This window comes from Seriola lalandi, unplaced genomic scaffold (assembly GCF_002814215.2).
Source record: "Seriola lalandi dorsalis isolate HSWRI2012SDOR001 ecotype SW California unplaced genomic scaffold, Sedor1 jcf7180002054349, whole genome shotgun sequence".
In the NCBI taxonomy this organism is placed as follows: domain Eukaryota; kingdom Metazoa; phylum Chordata; class Actinopteri; order Carangiformes; family Carangidae; genus Seriola; species Seriola lalandi.
This window is the reverse complement of record NW_019524902.1, coordinates 211,126-227,621: the sequence shown is the minus strand read 5'-3', so window position 1 is coordinate 227,621 and position 16,496 is coordinate 211,126. Positions and strand designations below refer to the sequence as shown.

Genomic DNA, 16,496 nt, shown 5'->3' with positions numbered 1-16,496 from the left:
CTCCATCTGCTGATGAGGACCAGAAGATGTGGCTGAAATCGCCACTACTGAATGATTCCCAGGTTTAATTACTTTTCTGATAATCTCACATCATTTTGTGATATTTCCCAATCCCCTGGATGATATAATTGATTTCAAACTGTCCCGTTCTGAGATATTCTGACAGTTTTCTCGTACATTTGTTCAGTGGTTGGAGGAGAAATACTTGTCCTTCTTAGGTCTGGTTGTGTGGAATTTGCAGCGAATGCGTATGAATTTAAGTTTATTCTACTCATGCATCTCGAATGACGGTGTCAGCTAGACAGCAGACATGTCAGTGTAAACAAAGAGGGAGGGCAGATGGAAGGTGAAAACTGGAGGGAGACCGTTTTAAGTTTGAGGGGAAGATGAAGCAAAAAGGAAAACAGAGGAAGTATCTTAGGTAATATGGTGCATGTCAACTATGAAATAACAGAATATGAAAGAGTGATTTGGACAAACATCGCACTGACTGAAACAGACACTGAGAGAGGGTTAAATAACCAGAAGTTCAAGTATGCACCTGACAACAGAGGCACAACTGGCCATAGAAAAGTGGGTGAAAGATAAAAATGAATAAAATGTTGGAATTAAATTCACTGAAACGGGCAAAATATAACAAACAGAGAGAAAACAGCTCCTTCGTACCTCAAAGGCAATGATGAAGCCGAGTCTGACAGCAAGGAGCTCCCAGTAGAACAGTGTGTAGTTTCCATTGTTGTCTCTGTAAGCTTTATATCTGAAATAAAAGAACAGTTACTGCATAACAATAAGTGTGTAATGGCTGTGATGTGTGTGTGATATACAACAGAACAAACACCAGTCACACCACCCTCTGTTGGTCAAGTCTATGATCTGAAGTCAACAGGGTAGAGAAGTGAAACCCTGACAGGAGACGATGAGTCTCAGATTACATACATGCAGCGTACAGCGTACCTGCACATGGGGTACTCGGTGTAGTTAAGGGGGGCATGGGCCAAGGTAAAGTTGACGTATCCGTTGAGGTCATTATCGAACTTGTACTGGTAGAGCAGTCGAGGTAAAAAATCAGACGTGAACGCGATCAGAAAAGCCTGTGGAAAGATCAAATACAGTGTTAGAGTAAAGAAGCCGTCACCGTGACGCTCGTGATAACGACGGCGACCCGCGATGATGTCGTTATCAGTCGACTCGACTCACATTGGCGATGACGGACAGGTGCGACAGGGCTTCCAGTATGTTGAACCAGACTCCGATGTTCTGGGCGCGCTCGGCCACCGGCCTCCGGTACTCGCACACAAACTTGTGGGCGTCCAGACGGATTTCCACCCAGTTGTTGAGGAGGGCGAAGAGTGGGGCGAGGGGGAACGCCGCCACGAAGATGGTGATGAACCCGAACTGGAGCACTGCAGCACAAGAGGGTTTGTTTTAATTACAACAACTTGAACATGCACTGACGTCGTCACGTGCCTCATAAATCCAGTTCCAGACGCTCACCCATCTCCAGATACTCCTCAAAGAGGCCTTCACATTCCACCAGCTGGTAGTCTTCCTCCCACCGCCGAGGCTCCCGGGACGCCTTGTCCCCCAGCACCTTGGCCAGAGTTCTCTTCTGGCGCCAGGCCTTCACTTTCCTGTCCGAGCGGAGAAACAGGTAGGTCAGAGGTCAGAGGTCAGGCTCTCAACAGATTCCGGTGTTTCATTTGATTCTGACTGAATGTGTGTATTTTTTACGTTTATCATTTATTTCACACAGTTGTCTTCTGTTGCGAACCAGGATTTAAAACTGTCATGAGCATGGGGTTTTCATTTGTTCGGAGCTGGATTCATTTGCAGCAGTTGTCATAGCAACACGTCCCTCAGACTGAATCCTTCAAAAGTAGCTGCGGATTTCTCTTATTATGGCTTTTCTTTTTTTGTCATCTCAGCAGCTCATTCTCGTTTTGCTGTGACACAAATCTGCCTCAAAACCCACCGCACATGTCAAACGTTTTTTGAGACAACGGCACAAGCTTCTGCCGATAATCAGCAATCCCCAGGAGAAACAAACGAGAGACACCACACCCGGTCCTCCGTGTCGAGCTGTCGCAGGTCAAAGCAGTTAAAACTGATCGAGTGTTCAACAGGTTTCATTTAAACATTGCTCCCCCCTTCATCTACTCAGTGGCAGCCATCCTCTCAGATATCAACAAGAAACGACAACTGGAACAAGCGTGTTGATCCAAAGACGAAGACGCCGCCGCCCGAAGGAAGCCCCGCCAATGTCAGAGTTAGATTAAACCAGCGGGTAGACGACAGGATAAACCCTGTGGGCCGTGTTCCTCAAGGGATTTGGGTCCTAAATTTGGATGCAGCTACAGTTTAGAAAAAAGAAAAGTGAAAACCACTTGGACGAGCAGACTCAACCTGACTGCCGACTCACGCACTCAGCTCCAATCCATCATTTAATCAGTCTAACAGCAGCTGCACTTTAGACCTCACTATGTGGGACATTAAATACAGTATACACTGCTGTGTTTTCCCCCTGCTCATGTACAACACATCATATCCCAATACAAGATGACTACCCATAATGCCTTACAGGGAGCGCTAAAAGAAAAAAAAGTAGTAATACTAACAAGAAGTAATTATAATAATAATAAGTAATTATGCAATATCAGACTGGGTGTGATCTGTGTGTCTCATAATTTGTGGTTTGCCAGTAAGTAGTAAAATGCCATTTGAACATTTTCTGTTGGAGTAAATGGAGCTCTGCGGTCGGCCATTTTTTATTTTTTATTTGAAAAAAGTCTTAATTTACCCAGAATTCACTGTACCACCGTCCAGATTTAGATGGTCAAGAACTTAACTGCTTTGTGCAACGGAGGAATTTAGACTGAAGAAGTCTGACTATCTGTTATATTTAAGACACAGTGATATTATTCTAATTCTAAGTTTAAAAAGGTCTGATCCCTTCAGACTGATCAGTAACAGCAGGGGAAAGCTGTGTTGGAAATAGACAACATAATATTTGCAGTAGACTAATGGACATCTGATCTAATGGAAACGCCCAGTCAAACGGAAACATACGGGATAATGAACTCCTGAATGTTGTTGATGAGTTGCTTTCCCACCATGATGATGAAGAGTTGTTCGGCCAGTTCGATGAGACAACCACCAGGACCACACTGCAATATGAAAACACACAGAAACACACGGAGCAGGATCCGTAAAATCTTCCTGCAGGTTAATTATATATTATCTAAAAGCAGAGGCAGGAACTCACATCTTCATTTCTCATCCCAAACAAGGTCCCATAGTTGGTGGGATAACCCACAAACCTGAACACATGGATAAGAAAGACATTTAAAATCTTATTGGTGAGTGTGACAAAATGATCTTACTATCTGAATCATTTCTGTGTCTGTCGATACTCGTGTCTCACCTTCCTTTAAAGAAAGCCACGTAGAAAGGAGAAGAGTAGAAGTTGACAAACTGGAAGATGAACACCTTGAAGATGAAGGCGTTGTCGTACTGGGTTTGTGTTCTGTGCATCTCTGCCACAAAGAAAACAAAGACACACACCATTAAAGACATAAAACCCTTGATAATAATTTTACCGTTTGACACATGTGGCTGCTGTGAGATGTCAAAAACACAGCAACAAAGACAGTGTAGTGTGTCACATGTACCCAGCGCTGTGTGACACTCTGCACATGTGTTTTTATTGCCTTTAGTGAGAGACTATTTTTACCCCAGATGATGGGATCAAATACAAAACGTGGTCTCCTCTGTGTCTTTAGTCAGAGCAGATCCAAATATCAATATACAGTACTGAGGTTTGAGGTGTTGGAGAGCTGTATTGATTCTTACCCCATTTAGTGAGCTGCTCAGCTAATGCAGTGTAGACCCGGCCCATCAACAGGATGAGGCCCAGATTTACAATACTGCTGGAGATGTTGGCGATGGTCCCTGCCTGATGAGGAAGTCACACACATGTATAAATGTACACAAATAAACACACACATACTCAAAGGATGCTGGGCTGTACTTCACACACAGACTTACAGTAAAGTCTATTAATGTAGTTATTACAAGAACAAATGAAATGCACACATCCTCCGTAGACACCCTGTGCAGCTCTGATATACCTCTGTTCGCAGGACGGGGCTCCCGGTATGAAACATCATCACGCTGATGATACCGCGGCACATGACCACCGTCACCAGGAAGATCATCACCACACAGAGCTGAGAGGGAAGACGCAGGGATGTTTGGTCAAAGGAAAAGTAAAAAAAATACCAAACAAATAAAATAAAAAATACCCAAGACATAAAAAAAATACCAAAGAAAACAAACAAACAAATAAAAAAAAATGTATATATAAATATATATATATATATATATATATATAAATACCAATTTTTTTTAAAAATATCAGAGAAATAAAAAATACCAAAGAATATAAAAATCCCCCCCCCAAAAAAACCAAAAAAAACCCAAAAAACCCCAAAATTTAAAAAAAATCCCCCCAAAAAATAAAAAAACCAAAGAAACATAAAAAATACCAAAAAATATTTAAAAAAAAACAAAAAACATAAAAACAAACAAATTAAAAAATACCAAAGAAATAAAAAAATACCAAAAAAAAAAATGTAAAAAATACCACGGAAATAACACAGAGATGAAGCAGTTCCTCATGATGTTCAGAAGAAGCTTGTCATTCGTTACTACACTGATTCAGTTTCATCACCACAGTGTCAGGTGATAGCCAATCAGAGGTCTCGTAGGAAGTACTGATAAGATATCTTCTCCATGGACATCAGCCAGAATAAAATAAAATAAAATAAAATACATATCATCTTTTTCGTGATGTCCATGTTTGTTGTCTGTGTTTGACTGATAACAGATTCTGTTTAGCAGCAAAGAAACACAGAAACACACCAGACCAGCAGATTTACACAAATTCACTTGCATTTAAATCAGTGGGTGCAAGGTTGGCAGTATTTGCCCAGTTAAAGCTAAAAATAGACATCAATTAGAACGATACTGAAGTAGAAGTGATACCTCTCTTTACTTCTGATCCCAGAACAGCGATCTGTCCCTTTAAGGATGTTGCCTGTTTGCATTCATCATGTAATTTCCCGCCCCCTGTTGTGGCAGCAGGGTATTGTCCCTGAAGCTAGCCTGACTTCCAGCTGTTGTATCTATCGTTTCTGTCATTTTCATGGGTGTGACTGTGTCCCGTTGAATAGCTATGACCAAGGTGAGCTTGGACTCAGCTTCTACCGTTCTGAGATCAGTAATGATATTTCAGCATTATAGGTAGACGTGTGTGGAAACTAAACTAAACAGTAGCAAGTAAACGAACAGATTACACCGATTTATCATCCGTGTGAGATCTGCAGTAGGTCTGAGACAGAATAATGTTACAGGAGTAGAGCAGCTCCTTTCAGGAATAGATCAGTACGCAGGTTGTGGGCGTAGCGAGCGAGAAAGAGAGTTGGCTGCTTGGTTCTGCTTCCCCATCTGTAAAAGTCAACGAACGCCACTGAGTTCAACTGATTCTGTGATTGAGAAACCCTCATTAGCAAAATGTTTCTTATGTTTCCAAGGCCAATCCACAACGAACCAGTTCTCAGAGTTTCTGAACTGGGAAAAGAAATTGTTTTGCATAGATAGATATAAATGGTATTAATTAGACTGTATATTGTAAAACAATTAAAGACTAATTTTGTTCATTTCAGCAGGAAACAGCTGCTTGCCTCGTTAAAAATAAGCTTCCTGACTGACTGGCTTCAGCCTCAGTCACTCTTCTCGGATCGATTTCTAGATCACTGGTCACAGATACTGTTCTGTGCAGTTAGCCTTTACACATCATGTGTGTTGGTGCCATGGCAGCATTTTCAATTTTCCACCTTTGTCACTATTGTCAGAGAAGGGCTGGAGGAAAGCTGATCCTCGGGTCCCTGTCCAAGAAGAAGTTAATCCAGTGTATGGCCGAGATTATCAGATCGAATCTAACCCTGTGGGCAAATGACCTGGATTCATTATTAGAACAGGGGTTCAGTTACCACTGTAGGTGGAACAGCACACAGGTGTAAACTCCACCTCTCTTTCTCTTCAGGATCTCAAGAGTAAAAGCTCAAAAGACACTGAGACTCTTCACTGAAGAATATAAGAAAAGGGGAGCAGGTCTGTTCATACGTGTGTGGAAGCTGATCAGGATGTCGCATTAGATTCACATCATGATATGTGAAGAATGAGTTTCATTAGATTAGAAGTAAGTGACATTGAGTCGCCACAATTGTAAATAATATTGATCTATTCCTGCAATAAAAAGGTTACAGGTTACACAAGTCAAAGAGACACCTGGAACTCAGAGACAGCTCAACAGCTTCTCTCTAAAACATTTTTAAACATTGTCTCACCATCATGATGATGACCATGGAGCCGGTGAACATGCGGGACAGCCTGGTCTTCTCAGGGAAGTAGGGCTCTTTGACCCCGGTCACTGGATTCTGCTCCATCGTTGGGGCCATGGCTGCGAACTCTGGCCGAGGACGTTCCTGAGGGAACACAGAGATGACGTCAGCCTCGGTGGACTCACTCTTTACCGGTGTGCTGAGAGCAGTCCAGTCTATGTACCATGGAAAATTAGCTTGGTGTGGTATTTGTCTCACAACTAAACTCTAAAAATCACTTTGCAAAAGAGGTTTATGTTTTAGGTTTTATTCCAGAGGTAATATAATCTATAATCTTGATTTACAACATCCTGTTTTCTCCATCAGGCCAACATCACCTACACTTTATCTAATGTCAAGCATTTTATCTTCAAGTTTATTTGCCTGTCTTAGTAATTAAAACAAAACACTCAACAGGAAACTAGAATCCCCGCCTCGTGGTTGTTTCCTCCACCAATCAGCCAAGTGACAGGAAACACGGCCACAGTCTCTCCTTCCTGAGTTACAGTGTTGAGCCATGGCAACAAGTGTTTTTGCAGAACATTATGATGTCACAGTGAAGTCGACCTTTGACCATTTGGATATAAAAGGTCATCACTTAATCCTATCTTTACAGACATTTGAGTTAAATTGTGTCATAATTATGCAATTAATTTGTGACTTATGGCCAAAAAATGTGTTTGTGAGGTCACAGTGACCTTTGACCTTTGACCACCACAATCTAATCAGCTCATCCTTGAGTCCAAGTACCAGTTCCTTCAAGGCGTTACTGAGATATCGCGTCCACGAGAATGTTGTGTTTGTTAGTCACTTAATCGTGACGTACCTAAGAAAAGTGTGTGAGACCAGTGCATTCATACTCATCCTGAAAAATCAAGCAGAACAGGAAGGATTATGAGACCTCTTCTTCGTGGAAGTCCATGCAGTCCCAGTGATGAGCCAGGGTGGCCATCTTTCTCTTCCAGTACTCCAGGAAGGTCACGGCCCAGAAGGACATGAACACACTGAAGAAGACTGTACCTGGGTGGTCGAACAGGTATCCCAACTGCAACGCAGAGAGATTCGGTGCAAACATTCAGAGACAAACATCACCTCTGAGTCTGTTTGCGCTGTGATTATAATCCAGCTTGTTTACAGCTGTGTACCTGAGCCATGGTGCAGATCTCAGACATGTTCCAGGCCTTGCATGTGTTACAGAGAGGACACATCAGGTAAGAGGCGCCGCTGGTGCAGATTTCTTTCCTGTTGACAGACACACAGACACAGATCAGTTAAAACTGAGAAAAACAAGTTTTGATCTGGCCCTTTAATCACGTCTACTCATAATCATTAACATAAGAGCTCGGGGACGGGATGGATCAGCTGTGATGCACACAAACTCAGGGTGCATTGAGTCCAGGAAGAGTGAGGGAGTAACACAGATGAAAGGTGTTGGAATCAGTTACTTGCTGCCGGGGAATAGAGCAACTGCACCTCCACTTATTAGAGTTATTCAGTGAATTACTGAAACATGACTATACATGGGATAAATGACTGAGAGACGTTTCCTCTTCCTTATTTTTGTAATGAGGGGATTATTCTGCACTAATTATCACATGACGGCTGCAGTTTATTGCTGCTGGAAACTGCTCTCCATCCATTCTGCACTAATCAATGGCTTTAATCTACAGTGTGAACTAATGAACCTCGTGAATCTGAGACATTTGACTGTCTTCCTTCCTCGGTTATTGACTCGTCTCCCACTCTGTCTAAACTCCCTCTGGACTTCATGGTGGGATGAAGAAGTGATTCCACAGTGCTGTGTAGAAAGAGCAGAACCCCACTGTTATAAATCATGTATAATAAATTGGGCACAGACTTTCCCCTTGTGAACTGTAGAATTATGTTATTTTTTTTATCTTTAGGCAGAACAGACTGCGCTTTCATGTGTATGAAAATGTGCTTGTTTAAGATAATTTGGGAGAAAGTGAAGTTTTAATTCTTGGCATTGCTCAAAGGAACCGTTAAACATTTTGGGAAACAAGCTTATTTCCTTTCCTTCTGAGAGTGAGATGAGTAGATCGATACTAATCTCATGACGGCGTGTTAAGCTCAGAGCTGTGCTGCGGCTACGCTGCCGGATGCCGGTCACGATCTGTTTGTTGTAAGTGTCTGTGCAGGTACCAAATCTGACAACCTCACTGTCGATGGAAGACGGAGGGAAGTCGCTGTAACCAGTTGTTGTTTCCACCACTGAACAGACTGTAGAATCACGCTGTCTTCTTTACAGAAGCACGAGAAGCGAAGAATTACAAAGACGAGAAACTGGCACAGTGAAGTCAGTTACCATCACTGTACAGTCACACCAAGTAAACGATGTGGGAGCAAAACCTCTGACTGTATGGAACTGAGTCACGGTGTGTTTTATTGTTTATGAAGTCAGATTTTAATTAGAAAACATTAGATAATAACTGCAAGGAGAAGGAGAGAGACACAGCTCGAGCGGCTTCTTGTTTGTTTTGGTACCGATAGAAATTCAAGATTATTACACCGTGAATTCTAACTGCGTGTGTTCTCATCAGAGCTGCAGCGTCGAGGGGTTAGTCCACATGAAAAAAACTGCTTCTTCAGGTATTTTTCAAGCATTTTATGTGTTGATTACGGAGCTGATGAGAGCGAGATGACAGGAAGTGAGGAGAGACACACATGGGGAACGACATGCAACAAAGATCCCATGCTGGACTCGAACCAGGGGAGTTATGGTTCAACCGTCTTAACACCTAAACAAACAGGGCGCCCTGTGAATGAGTAAAATTGAGTTCCCTTTAAGATGAGACCAACACACCTTGAACCATCAGCTAAATAATACCTGACACTTGATGAACCGTGTTTTAAGTGTGTGTGTGTAATGCTCAATCGCTTCGTGTGTTATGCAATAAAGGCTGTATGTTGTGTGCAGCGTGTGGACTCACGCTGGTGCGTTGGTATGCATGGACATGACTCCAGACACAAAGACCAGGGTTCCCACCACAGCCGCCGGCAGCAGCCACGCTGTGTAGAAACCTGCAGAGACATAAAGCTCCATTAGGCTGCAGCTCTCTGTTGATGCATGCGCAATTACACTGACTGCTACACTGCTGTTTAATGCTGGAATGTCCTGGATGAGGAGGTTCGGTTGGGATCACAGAAAGCGTGTCTCATGCTGAGGACGGTGGTGTTAGTTTCTTATTGACAAACGTTTGTTTTTAAATGTGACGAAAGTGAGAAAATAAAGAATATGAAAGAAATACTGGAAAAAGTAAAACATTATCAGAGGGAAAGAAAAAAAACATGTTGAAATTGATTCTTAATTTACTACAGATTTGTGATGGCATTTAACATCAGCTCCTAGGGTTTCAAGACCTTTCGACCACACTGCACGGTCTTCATCGTATACGATATTACATGACCAAAGACCAGAGCTCCACACTTAGGTCACATGATTACACCTGAGCTTTCTCCAGGTGAGAAAACTCCATCTGCTGATGAAGACTGTTAAGATGCAGCTGAAAACTGAAAGTGCCTGAAAAAGTTAGTAAGTGGGCCTTGAGTGTGTGTGTGTGTGTGTGTGTGTGTGTGTGTAGTGTGGGGACCGTCCATAAATTTAAATTAAAATCATAGCTTGATAACACAGAGTTAATTGAGCTTGATAAACACACGTTTTACGAATTGGTCATTTATTCCCCATTCAACTTATTAAACACCTAAAAAAAACAGTGTAAATACTTAAAATCTAATATTTTTCATTGTCATATTTTTTTTTTTTTTAATATTTTTACAAATTTGGATTGTGTTCTTCGGTTTCAAATTAAACCAAATTATATCCACATGAGGAAGTCAAAAGGGGCGGAATGCTCCTTATGGGCACCATAATTATTATGTCTAAATGAGAGTTTATATTTACCCAGCCAGGCGAAGTACAGTGCAATCTTCTCCCCAAAGTACTCCCTGATGTGGTCCAGTGGTTGGTACTTGTACCATCTCCACCAGCGGGCCCAGTAGTGGTAAAGAACCTGCCTCTGGTTCAGCTCGTCAGGACGGATCTCAAACTTCGGGAGCTGAAAAGGGCCCTGTCAAAAAAACAAAAACAAGCACTCAGCTGATTAGAGAAGGAAAAGTCTTACATGAGATTAAAGAGCAGATAAATAATATCTGACCTCATGCAGGGGGAAAGCTGCAGTGTACGCCCCTTCATTTATCAGTCTGTCCACACCTACTTCTGCCCTCTTCTTTCTGCCGTAAACCGTCCTGGCGAGGATCTCGTACACCTGAAATAAGACACACACTCTCGCTCCATCAGAGACAATAAACCCTGAACACGTCCGGGCATACTGTTAAAGGAAGTCCTGTTACTCACGACACGGTGTCTCTGTGTGTTAGTGAAGTAGGTTTCATGTTCGTCACAGCCAAGGAATCTGAAAAAGCCAGTTTCACTTTTACACAGAGCAGAACAATGACAGCTGGTTCTGTCATGGACCGACGTCAACCAGAACTCACCTGTTCATCTTTGACTTGCGAAAGGCACATGTGTAATAGTCCAGAGGCCTGTTTGGCACCGCCTCAGTCATTACATTAGGAATGCATAGTCTACTCAGGACCTGAGCAGATGTGTTTAAGTCCAGATGTGGCTGCGCCTGGAAAACAAAACACACACTGATTCAGTATCAACAATATTTCATCAGCGTCGTCTTTATGAAGTGATAACACTCAAGCTCTCATTAAATTTGGTGACACCTGTGGTTACTGGTGATAAGTGTAAGTGCACTTTAGTAATTAGAGTAAAATCGTAAACTTAAATGCTCAAGTTGTCGTCGCCACAGGTGCGGAATGAGCTTGATAACAGAACTGAAAGCAGCAGCTGCTACTAAAATATATTGAAAGGCCGGAACTGAACTTTTATTTTCTATTTACCAGTTATTGCTGATTGTGTATCTTGCCTATTGAATGAATGTATGGACTGATGGGAGAGACGTTTTTGAACCATTTAGTTCTTCTTCTTCTTCTTTAGGGTTTCAGGTATTGGGATCCCTTTTTCATCCTCTGTTATTTTCATGTTTGTGCTTTGACTTGGATTTTATATCTGATTTGAGTGAAAAAAAAAATGATGATGACGAAAAAAAAAAAAGGTTATTAGTGTCTATGCATTGAGCACAGGGGACAGCAAACACAGGCTTTTATCCTCTGCATTACATCCAGCACATGCAAACACCAAAACTGGGGTTTAGTGTTATAAGAAGAACCTAAACTGACGCCTGCAGCTCTGGTTGAACCCTAATGTCCCTCTAAAAACCCTCTGAATGACAATGCTAACATGCTAATGTTTGGCAGATTGACCCATCAGACTCATTAATAGAGTTAGCCTGGGGCTTGACCTTACTGACCCCACTCACCTACTACTATTTATCCTTGGACTACTTTAAGCACACTAACTATCTACATCTTTGTCTATAATGTGTGTAATTTAACATCTTCGGTTAGCACATTAGCATGCAAACATTTGCTGATTAGCACTAAACACAGAGTGGAGCTGAGGCTGATGAGCTTTTAGCTTTTCAGTCACAAGTTTTCACACTAAATGAAACATCAAGGACTGAAGTGATTAAAAGTCAACGTCATATGTATGGACCAGATTTCATGGCAGTTCATCCAAAAACTGTGGAGTCGTTAGTATAAATTCTGTGGAGGCAGCGATCAGCTGATCCCAGAGACAAAAATACACTGGACAAATCCAGCCATAATTAGCATCAAAGATGGAGTTTGATGTAATGAAAATCTTAAGGATTATAACTTTTAATTAGAAATATTTAATTAGAAACAGCTGTGTTCACCTGCAGCGGAGCTCTCAGACAGAGTTCCTCAGCGTAATACACCATCACATCCCAGGGAGCACTGAGTTTCAGAAAGTGAATCGTTTTCTTTTCATTCGCTGTTTCCTCCTAAAGAGAAGAGGGAACAGAAATATGAGTAGATGACGAGCTTATTAATAAGGTGAATAATCTTGAATCTGGTCTTTAGCACCTTCTCCATCAGCAGTCCAACACTCGTCAGATTCTGGACAAACTTCTCCCTCCACTGTGCCAACTGTGCTTTCCTCCGCTCGGACCTGCTGCTCTCCTCGGTGGCCACGGCTCCCCCCTCCTCGCTGGGCGCCTCACTCGTCCCCTTCCCTCGCCGCTTCCTCCTCGAGCGGACCTCCCACACCAGTACAAAGTCTGGATCAACCATAAGGAGCCAAAAGGGTGAATGAGGCTCTGACTTGATCATCCATCAGTGAAGCTTGTGACAGCTGATACAATACAAACTGCTGATGCTGCCTACCAATTTTAGTTCTTCCATCTCTGAAGTAATTCCCCAGCTGTGGAAGGGGCTGGTTACTTTTTGTATTACAGTGAATATAAATGGGATCATCACCACCAGCCATATCTTCATCGTCATCTGCAGCTGCAGCTGAAAGCTGAAAGCATCCACAGTTTAGTTCTTATCAAAGTTAATTAAAAACAAGTGAAAGACTATTATCTGCTCTCTTTTCTGCCTGTGAACCACTTCTTCTGTCTGTGGACGGTCAATTTCCCTTTGATGAGGGTTAACAGTTAAAACCTGTGCCATTACACAGCATCATAAAAGCCTCCACTTTGCAGTAATGAGTCCAGAAAGATGATAACTGGGCTTTTTACAATGTGATTGAGCGCAGCAAAGTCATGTCTTACCACAAGACATTCGTGATACACTACACCTCGTAGCATATTGTACGCCTGCGGATTTCACATGAAGAGTAAAACCCTTCTAGTCTCACTGCAACATCTCTGACAGGTCAGTGAGGTGTGAAGGAATGAGTCATTTTCAGTTATTTTCCAAGTTTAGTTGGTTCCTGTATAAAAGTAGAAAACACTGCAGCATTTACTCACATATCTCGGTGGGATGAAGCCCCCGTTGTGCAGACTCCCATAGCTCTCCGTGGTTTGTGCTTCACCCCCATAGTCCAGATCCAGGAGGACTTCTCTGTCACCCCTCACCACCTCCGAGCCCTTCCTCAGCATGATGCGGAGGATGACTGAAATATCTGAGGCTGGACACATTCACATGAAATTGCGCTGCTCACTCGCACGTAGCTTATCGCTGAAGTATTTCAGAGATGACAGGTGAAGACACAGACTGAGAAGACAGAATAAAAAAGGTTGATACTGTACCTTTGCTGTGGTGAGAATGAGGCCACTGCTGCCGGATTTGCAGCAATCTGTGCTTCCCTTTTCCTCTCCCTCCTCTTTATCTCTGCATCCGTCAGGCTCCTCTGCTCCCCTGGTAAATAGCTGTGAAATACCGTAATGGATGTAACATGCAGGCAGCAGCTGAGACTTCGCTGTCTGCTTGAATGGAAATGTACATCAGGACATACAGCACAGCACAGCGCACATCCCCACTTCATAAATAATGCAACAGTCAGTCAGGGGGCAGTGGATGGGAGAGGGTGAAGTCGGAGGTCTCTCTAACACACTCATTATGCAGGACAGAACGTGTGGGGGGGTGTCTCCTATTTGATGTTACAGAGTATTCCTTCATCCATACAAGCTGCTCTGCACGTTTCATCTAATTGGTTTTGAAATGTACGTACAATTAACATAAATTATTGAGAGAAGAGAAGCTCCGCCCGTATGAGCTTCATTTCCTGATCTGCTGTGTAACATCACAGGCGTGACATTTTTCTGGTCGTTTCTCAGAGATGCTCTGATTTGACAGCCTCCACCAGCATCAGCACAATAGGTGACATAATTTGTTTTCCTCCCTCCTCCTCTTTCAGTAGACTGCATCGCTGCAGTCAAAACAGAGCTGTCTGTGAGAAGAGTATGGAAGGGTGAGTAAAGAGGAGCAGCAGGAGGAGGAGGAGGAGGAGGAGGAGGAGGAGGAGGAGGAGGACGAAGTGGCAGATAGTGGGAGGAAGCGGGAAAGTGTCAGACAAATGGAGAGCGAGGTATTAAAATTGCATTAGAAAGTGAAACGCTGCAAAGTAAATGAGGGGGGCAGGGCATGTTTAAAACTGAAATACAGCACAACAACAATTCTTTTTCCAACTGCACATGAACACATCTTTCTTCACTGTCAGTCGACGGTCTCAACTGATAATACATTTTTCATAGAGAAAAAAATCAATTATGCAGCCGAGTTAAAGGGGTACTGTGCCTTACTATGTGAGATACATCGAGTTGCATTATGGGAAATGTAGGATCCAGGGATATTGGAGTTTGACCCAAGCTAGGGACTAAAGATCCGTATCTTAGGCCTCTACTGCTTTGATTTTGACCATCATTTATACAAATGTCTCTCTTGAAGTTGCAGCAGTTTTCTTTTCACATGTTCTTCACAGGCGTCAGACTAGTGTTCAATTTACCTCTATAGTTTCTGCACTTTTAAGCGCTGCCTCACATTCAGTTTTATCTTGGGCCACTTTTATTTTGGAGGGGAACTTGTGTCTCTGTGAATGACGTGAATACTGGCTTTGGTTAAATTGAAATGTTGTTGTTCCAGGGCCACAAGCTGGTACTGTCCTCATCTTGTTTTTTGTTTTTAATTATTATTGTTTTTCTTTTTTTTTTTTTAAAGAAAAAGGTAATTTACCCCAACGTTCCCTGTGAATCATCATCCGTCTCATCAATCTCACCGTTTCTCTCTCCTTTAGCTCGATTTTTTCCACCCCTTGCCGAGTCATTCTGTGATTCTACTTTCCCCCTGAGGATGAGTCCAGCACATGTTGTTTTACACACAGATTAAACCTGGCACCTTCAGCTCCTCACCGGTCGCAGGTCGTGCTCTCTCACAATATAGACAGGCAGAGTTAATGGATGGTTGAAACCATGGAAACAGCACAAGCGTACCCACGGTGGCATTATTGTGCTAATAAAATAACAAAATGCATCTGAACAACACTAGTGGTATCCACTTGTTTGTCCTAGAAACCACAAGATGATGATCGATAACACCAGAGGATGTGGTCGGAAACTGCTCGGTGATGCGTTGCGTGTTGTCTTGACAGCTGGTACCACATGTCTTCAGCTGTGAGTTAACTCAACTATCTTTAAATGGAAAGTCTCTCACTGGCTGTTTAGAGGCAGTGGTTTCCAAACTTTTTAAATTTCAACCTGTGAAGTACAAGGTGCTGCAAACTCAAAACTTTGCGTTTAACTTCATTAAAATTAAGAAAATAATTTTAGAAGAACTTTTAATTAATTTCTGTATTTCCCATATTTCAAAAATAAAACGTGAATCATTGGATTTAAAGGAATGTCTCAATAATACATAATACTTTTGTCAACAAGCACTTACTTTCCTGGATGCTGTGGCAGAGCTTCTCAGTGATGAACAGCTGGTTGATGGACACTGTGCCGAACAGCTGCAACCGGGAATGTGACTAACATGAAGACATAACAGGGCGGTTCTGTAAAAGACCATAATTACTTTCCACAAGATTCTCTCTGCTGCAAGGGATTTGCTCTTATTTAGCCACAGGAGTATTAATCAGTGAGGCTGGCCACTGGTGTGGGGGCGTTGAGGTCTGGCTCGTTCCGGTTCATCCCAAAGGTGTCGGCCGGGGTTGAGGTCAGGGCGCTTCCACATCCAACTAAACTGAGAGAAACTATTTCTTTATTGTGCGTGGAGAGATACGGTCACGATGAAACCAAACTTCACCACACTGCAGTGTAAAATACCACTGTGCGCTGCAGCATTAAGATTCAACTTTCACTGCAACTAAGGGGCCATAAAAAGCAGCAGCAGTGGACAGGGATTTCTCTGTAACAGCTGAAGAGAGGTTTCCCTAAAATGTTTAGTTTGTTTTACTCAAACATAAAACAGGCTTAAAAAGACATTTACGACCTCTAGTGGTGACTGGGGAGAACTGCAACACTGACCAACCTTCCCTAAGACACTGCTGCTGTAAAAGAAGAGTATACTTGACTTCACTTATTATCAGTGTGTCATGGAGTCATTTAGTTGGAAAACAAGGTTTTTCCAGTTGTCATAGTTCCAGTTTCAAAACAGCGGCGCAGG

The 16,496-nt window shown here is 42.5% G+C and overlaps 1 protein-coding gene across 1 annotated transcript in view; it reads right to left on the bottom strand.

The window, feature by feature from the left end:
- The window catches only part of ano11 (anoctamin 11), a 21,790-nt gene extending 5,830 nt beyond the window's left edge, over positions 1–15,960 (bottom strand). Inside the window, exons 1-23 of the mRNA XM_023407855.2 lie at positions 15,774–15,960; positions 13,646–13,765; positions 13,364–13,524; positions 12,777–12,912; positions 12,477–12,670; positions 12,287–12,394; positions 10,956–11,092; positions 10,816–10,873; positions 10,616–10,726; positions 10,363–10,528; positions 9,392–9,482; positions 7,586–7,682; positions 7,342–7,485; positions 6,408–6,545; positions 4,128–4,226; positions 3,850–3,952; positions 3,422–3,533; positions 3,263–3,317; positions 3,067–3,164; positions 1,495–1,631; positions 1,198–1,403; positions 955–1,091; positions 667–757 (exon numbers count right to left, since the gene is read on the bottom strand). Of these exons, the coding sequence (XP_023263623.1) occupies positions 667–757; positions 955–1,091; positions 1,198–1,403; positions 1,495–1,631; positions 3,067–3,164; positions 3,263–3,317; positions 3,422–3,533; positions 3,850–3,952; positions 4,128–4,226; positions 6,408–6,545; positions 7,342–7,485; positions 7,586–7,682; positions 9,392–9,482; positions 10,363–10,528; positions 10,616–10,726; positions 10,816–10,873; positions 10,956–11,092; positions 12,287–12,394; positions 12,477–12,670; positions 12,777–12,912; positions 13,364–13,495 (2,550 nt within the window). The 5' untranslated portion in view covers positions 13,496–13,524; positions 13,646–13,765; positions 15,774–15,960. The remainder of the gene's footprint in view (positions 1–666; positions 758–954; positions 1,092–1,197; positions 1,404–1,494; positions 1,632–3,066; positions 3,165–3,262; positions 3,318–3,421; positions 3,534–3,849; positions 3,953–4,127; positions 4,227–6,407; positions 6,546–7,341; positions 7,486–7,585; positions 7,683–9,391; positions 9,483–10,362; positions 10,529–10,615; positions 10,727–10,815; positions 10,874–10,955; positions 11,093–12,286; positions 12,395–12,476; positions 12,671–12,776; positions 12,913–13,363; positions 13,525–13,645; positions 13,766–15,773) is intronic.
- Positions 15,961–16,496: the final 536 nt, after the last annotated feature.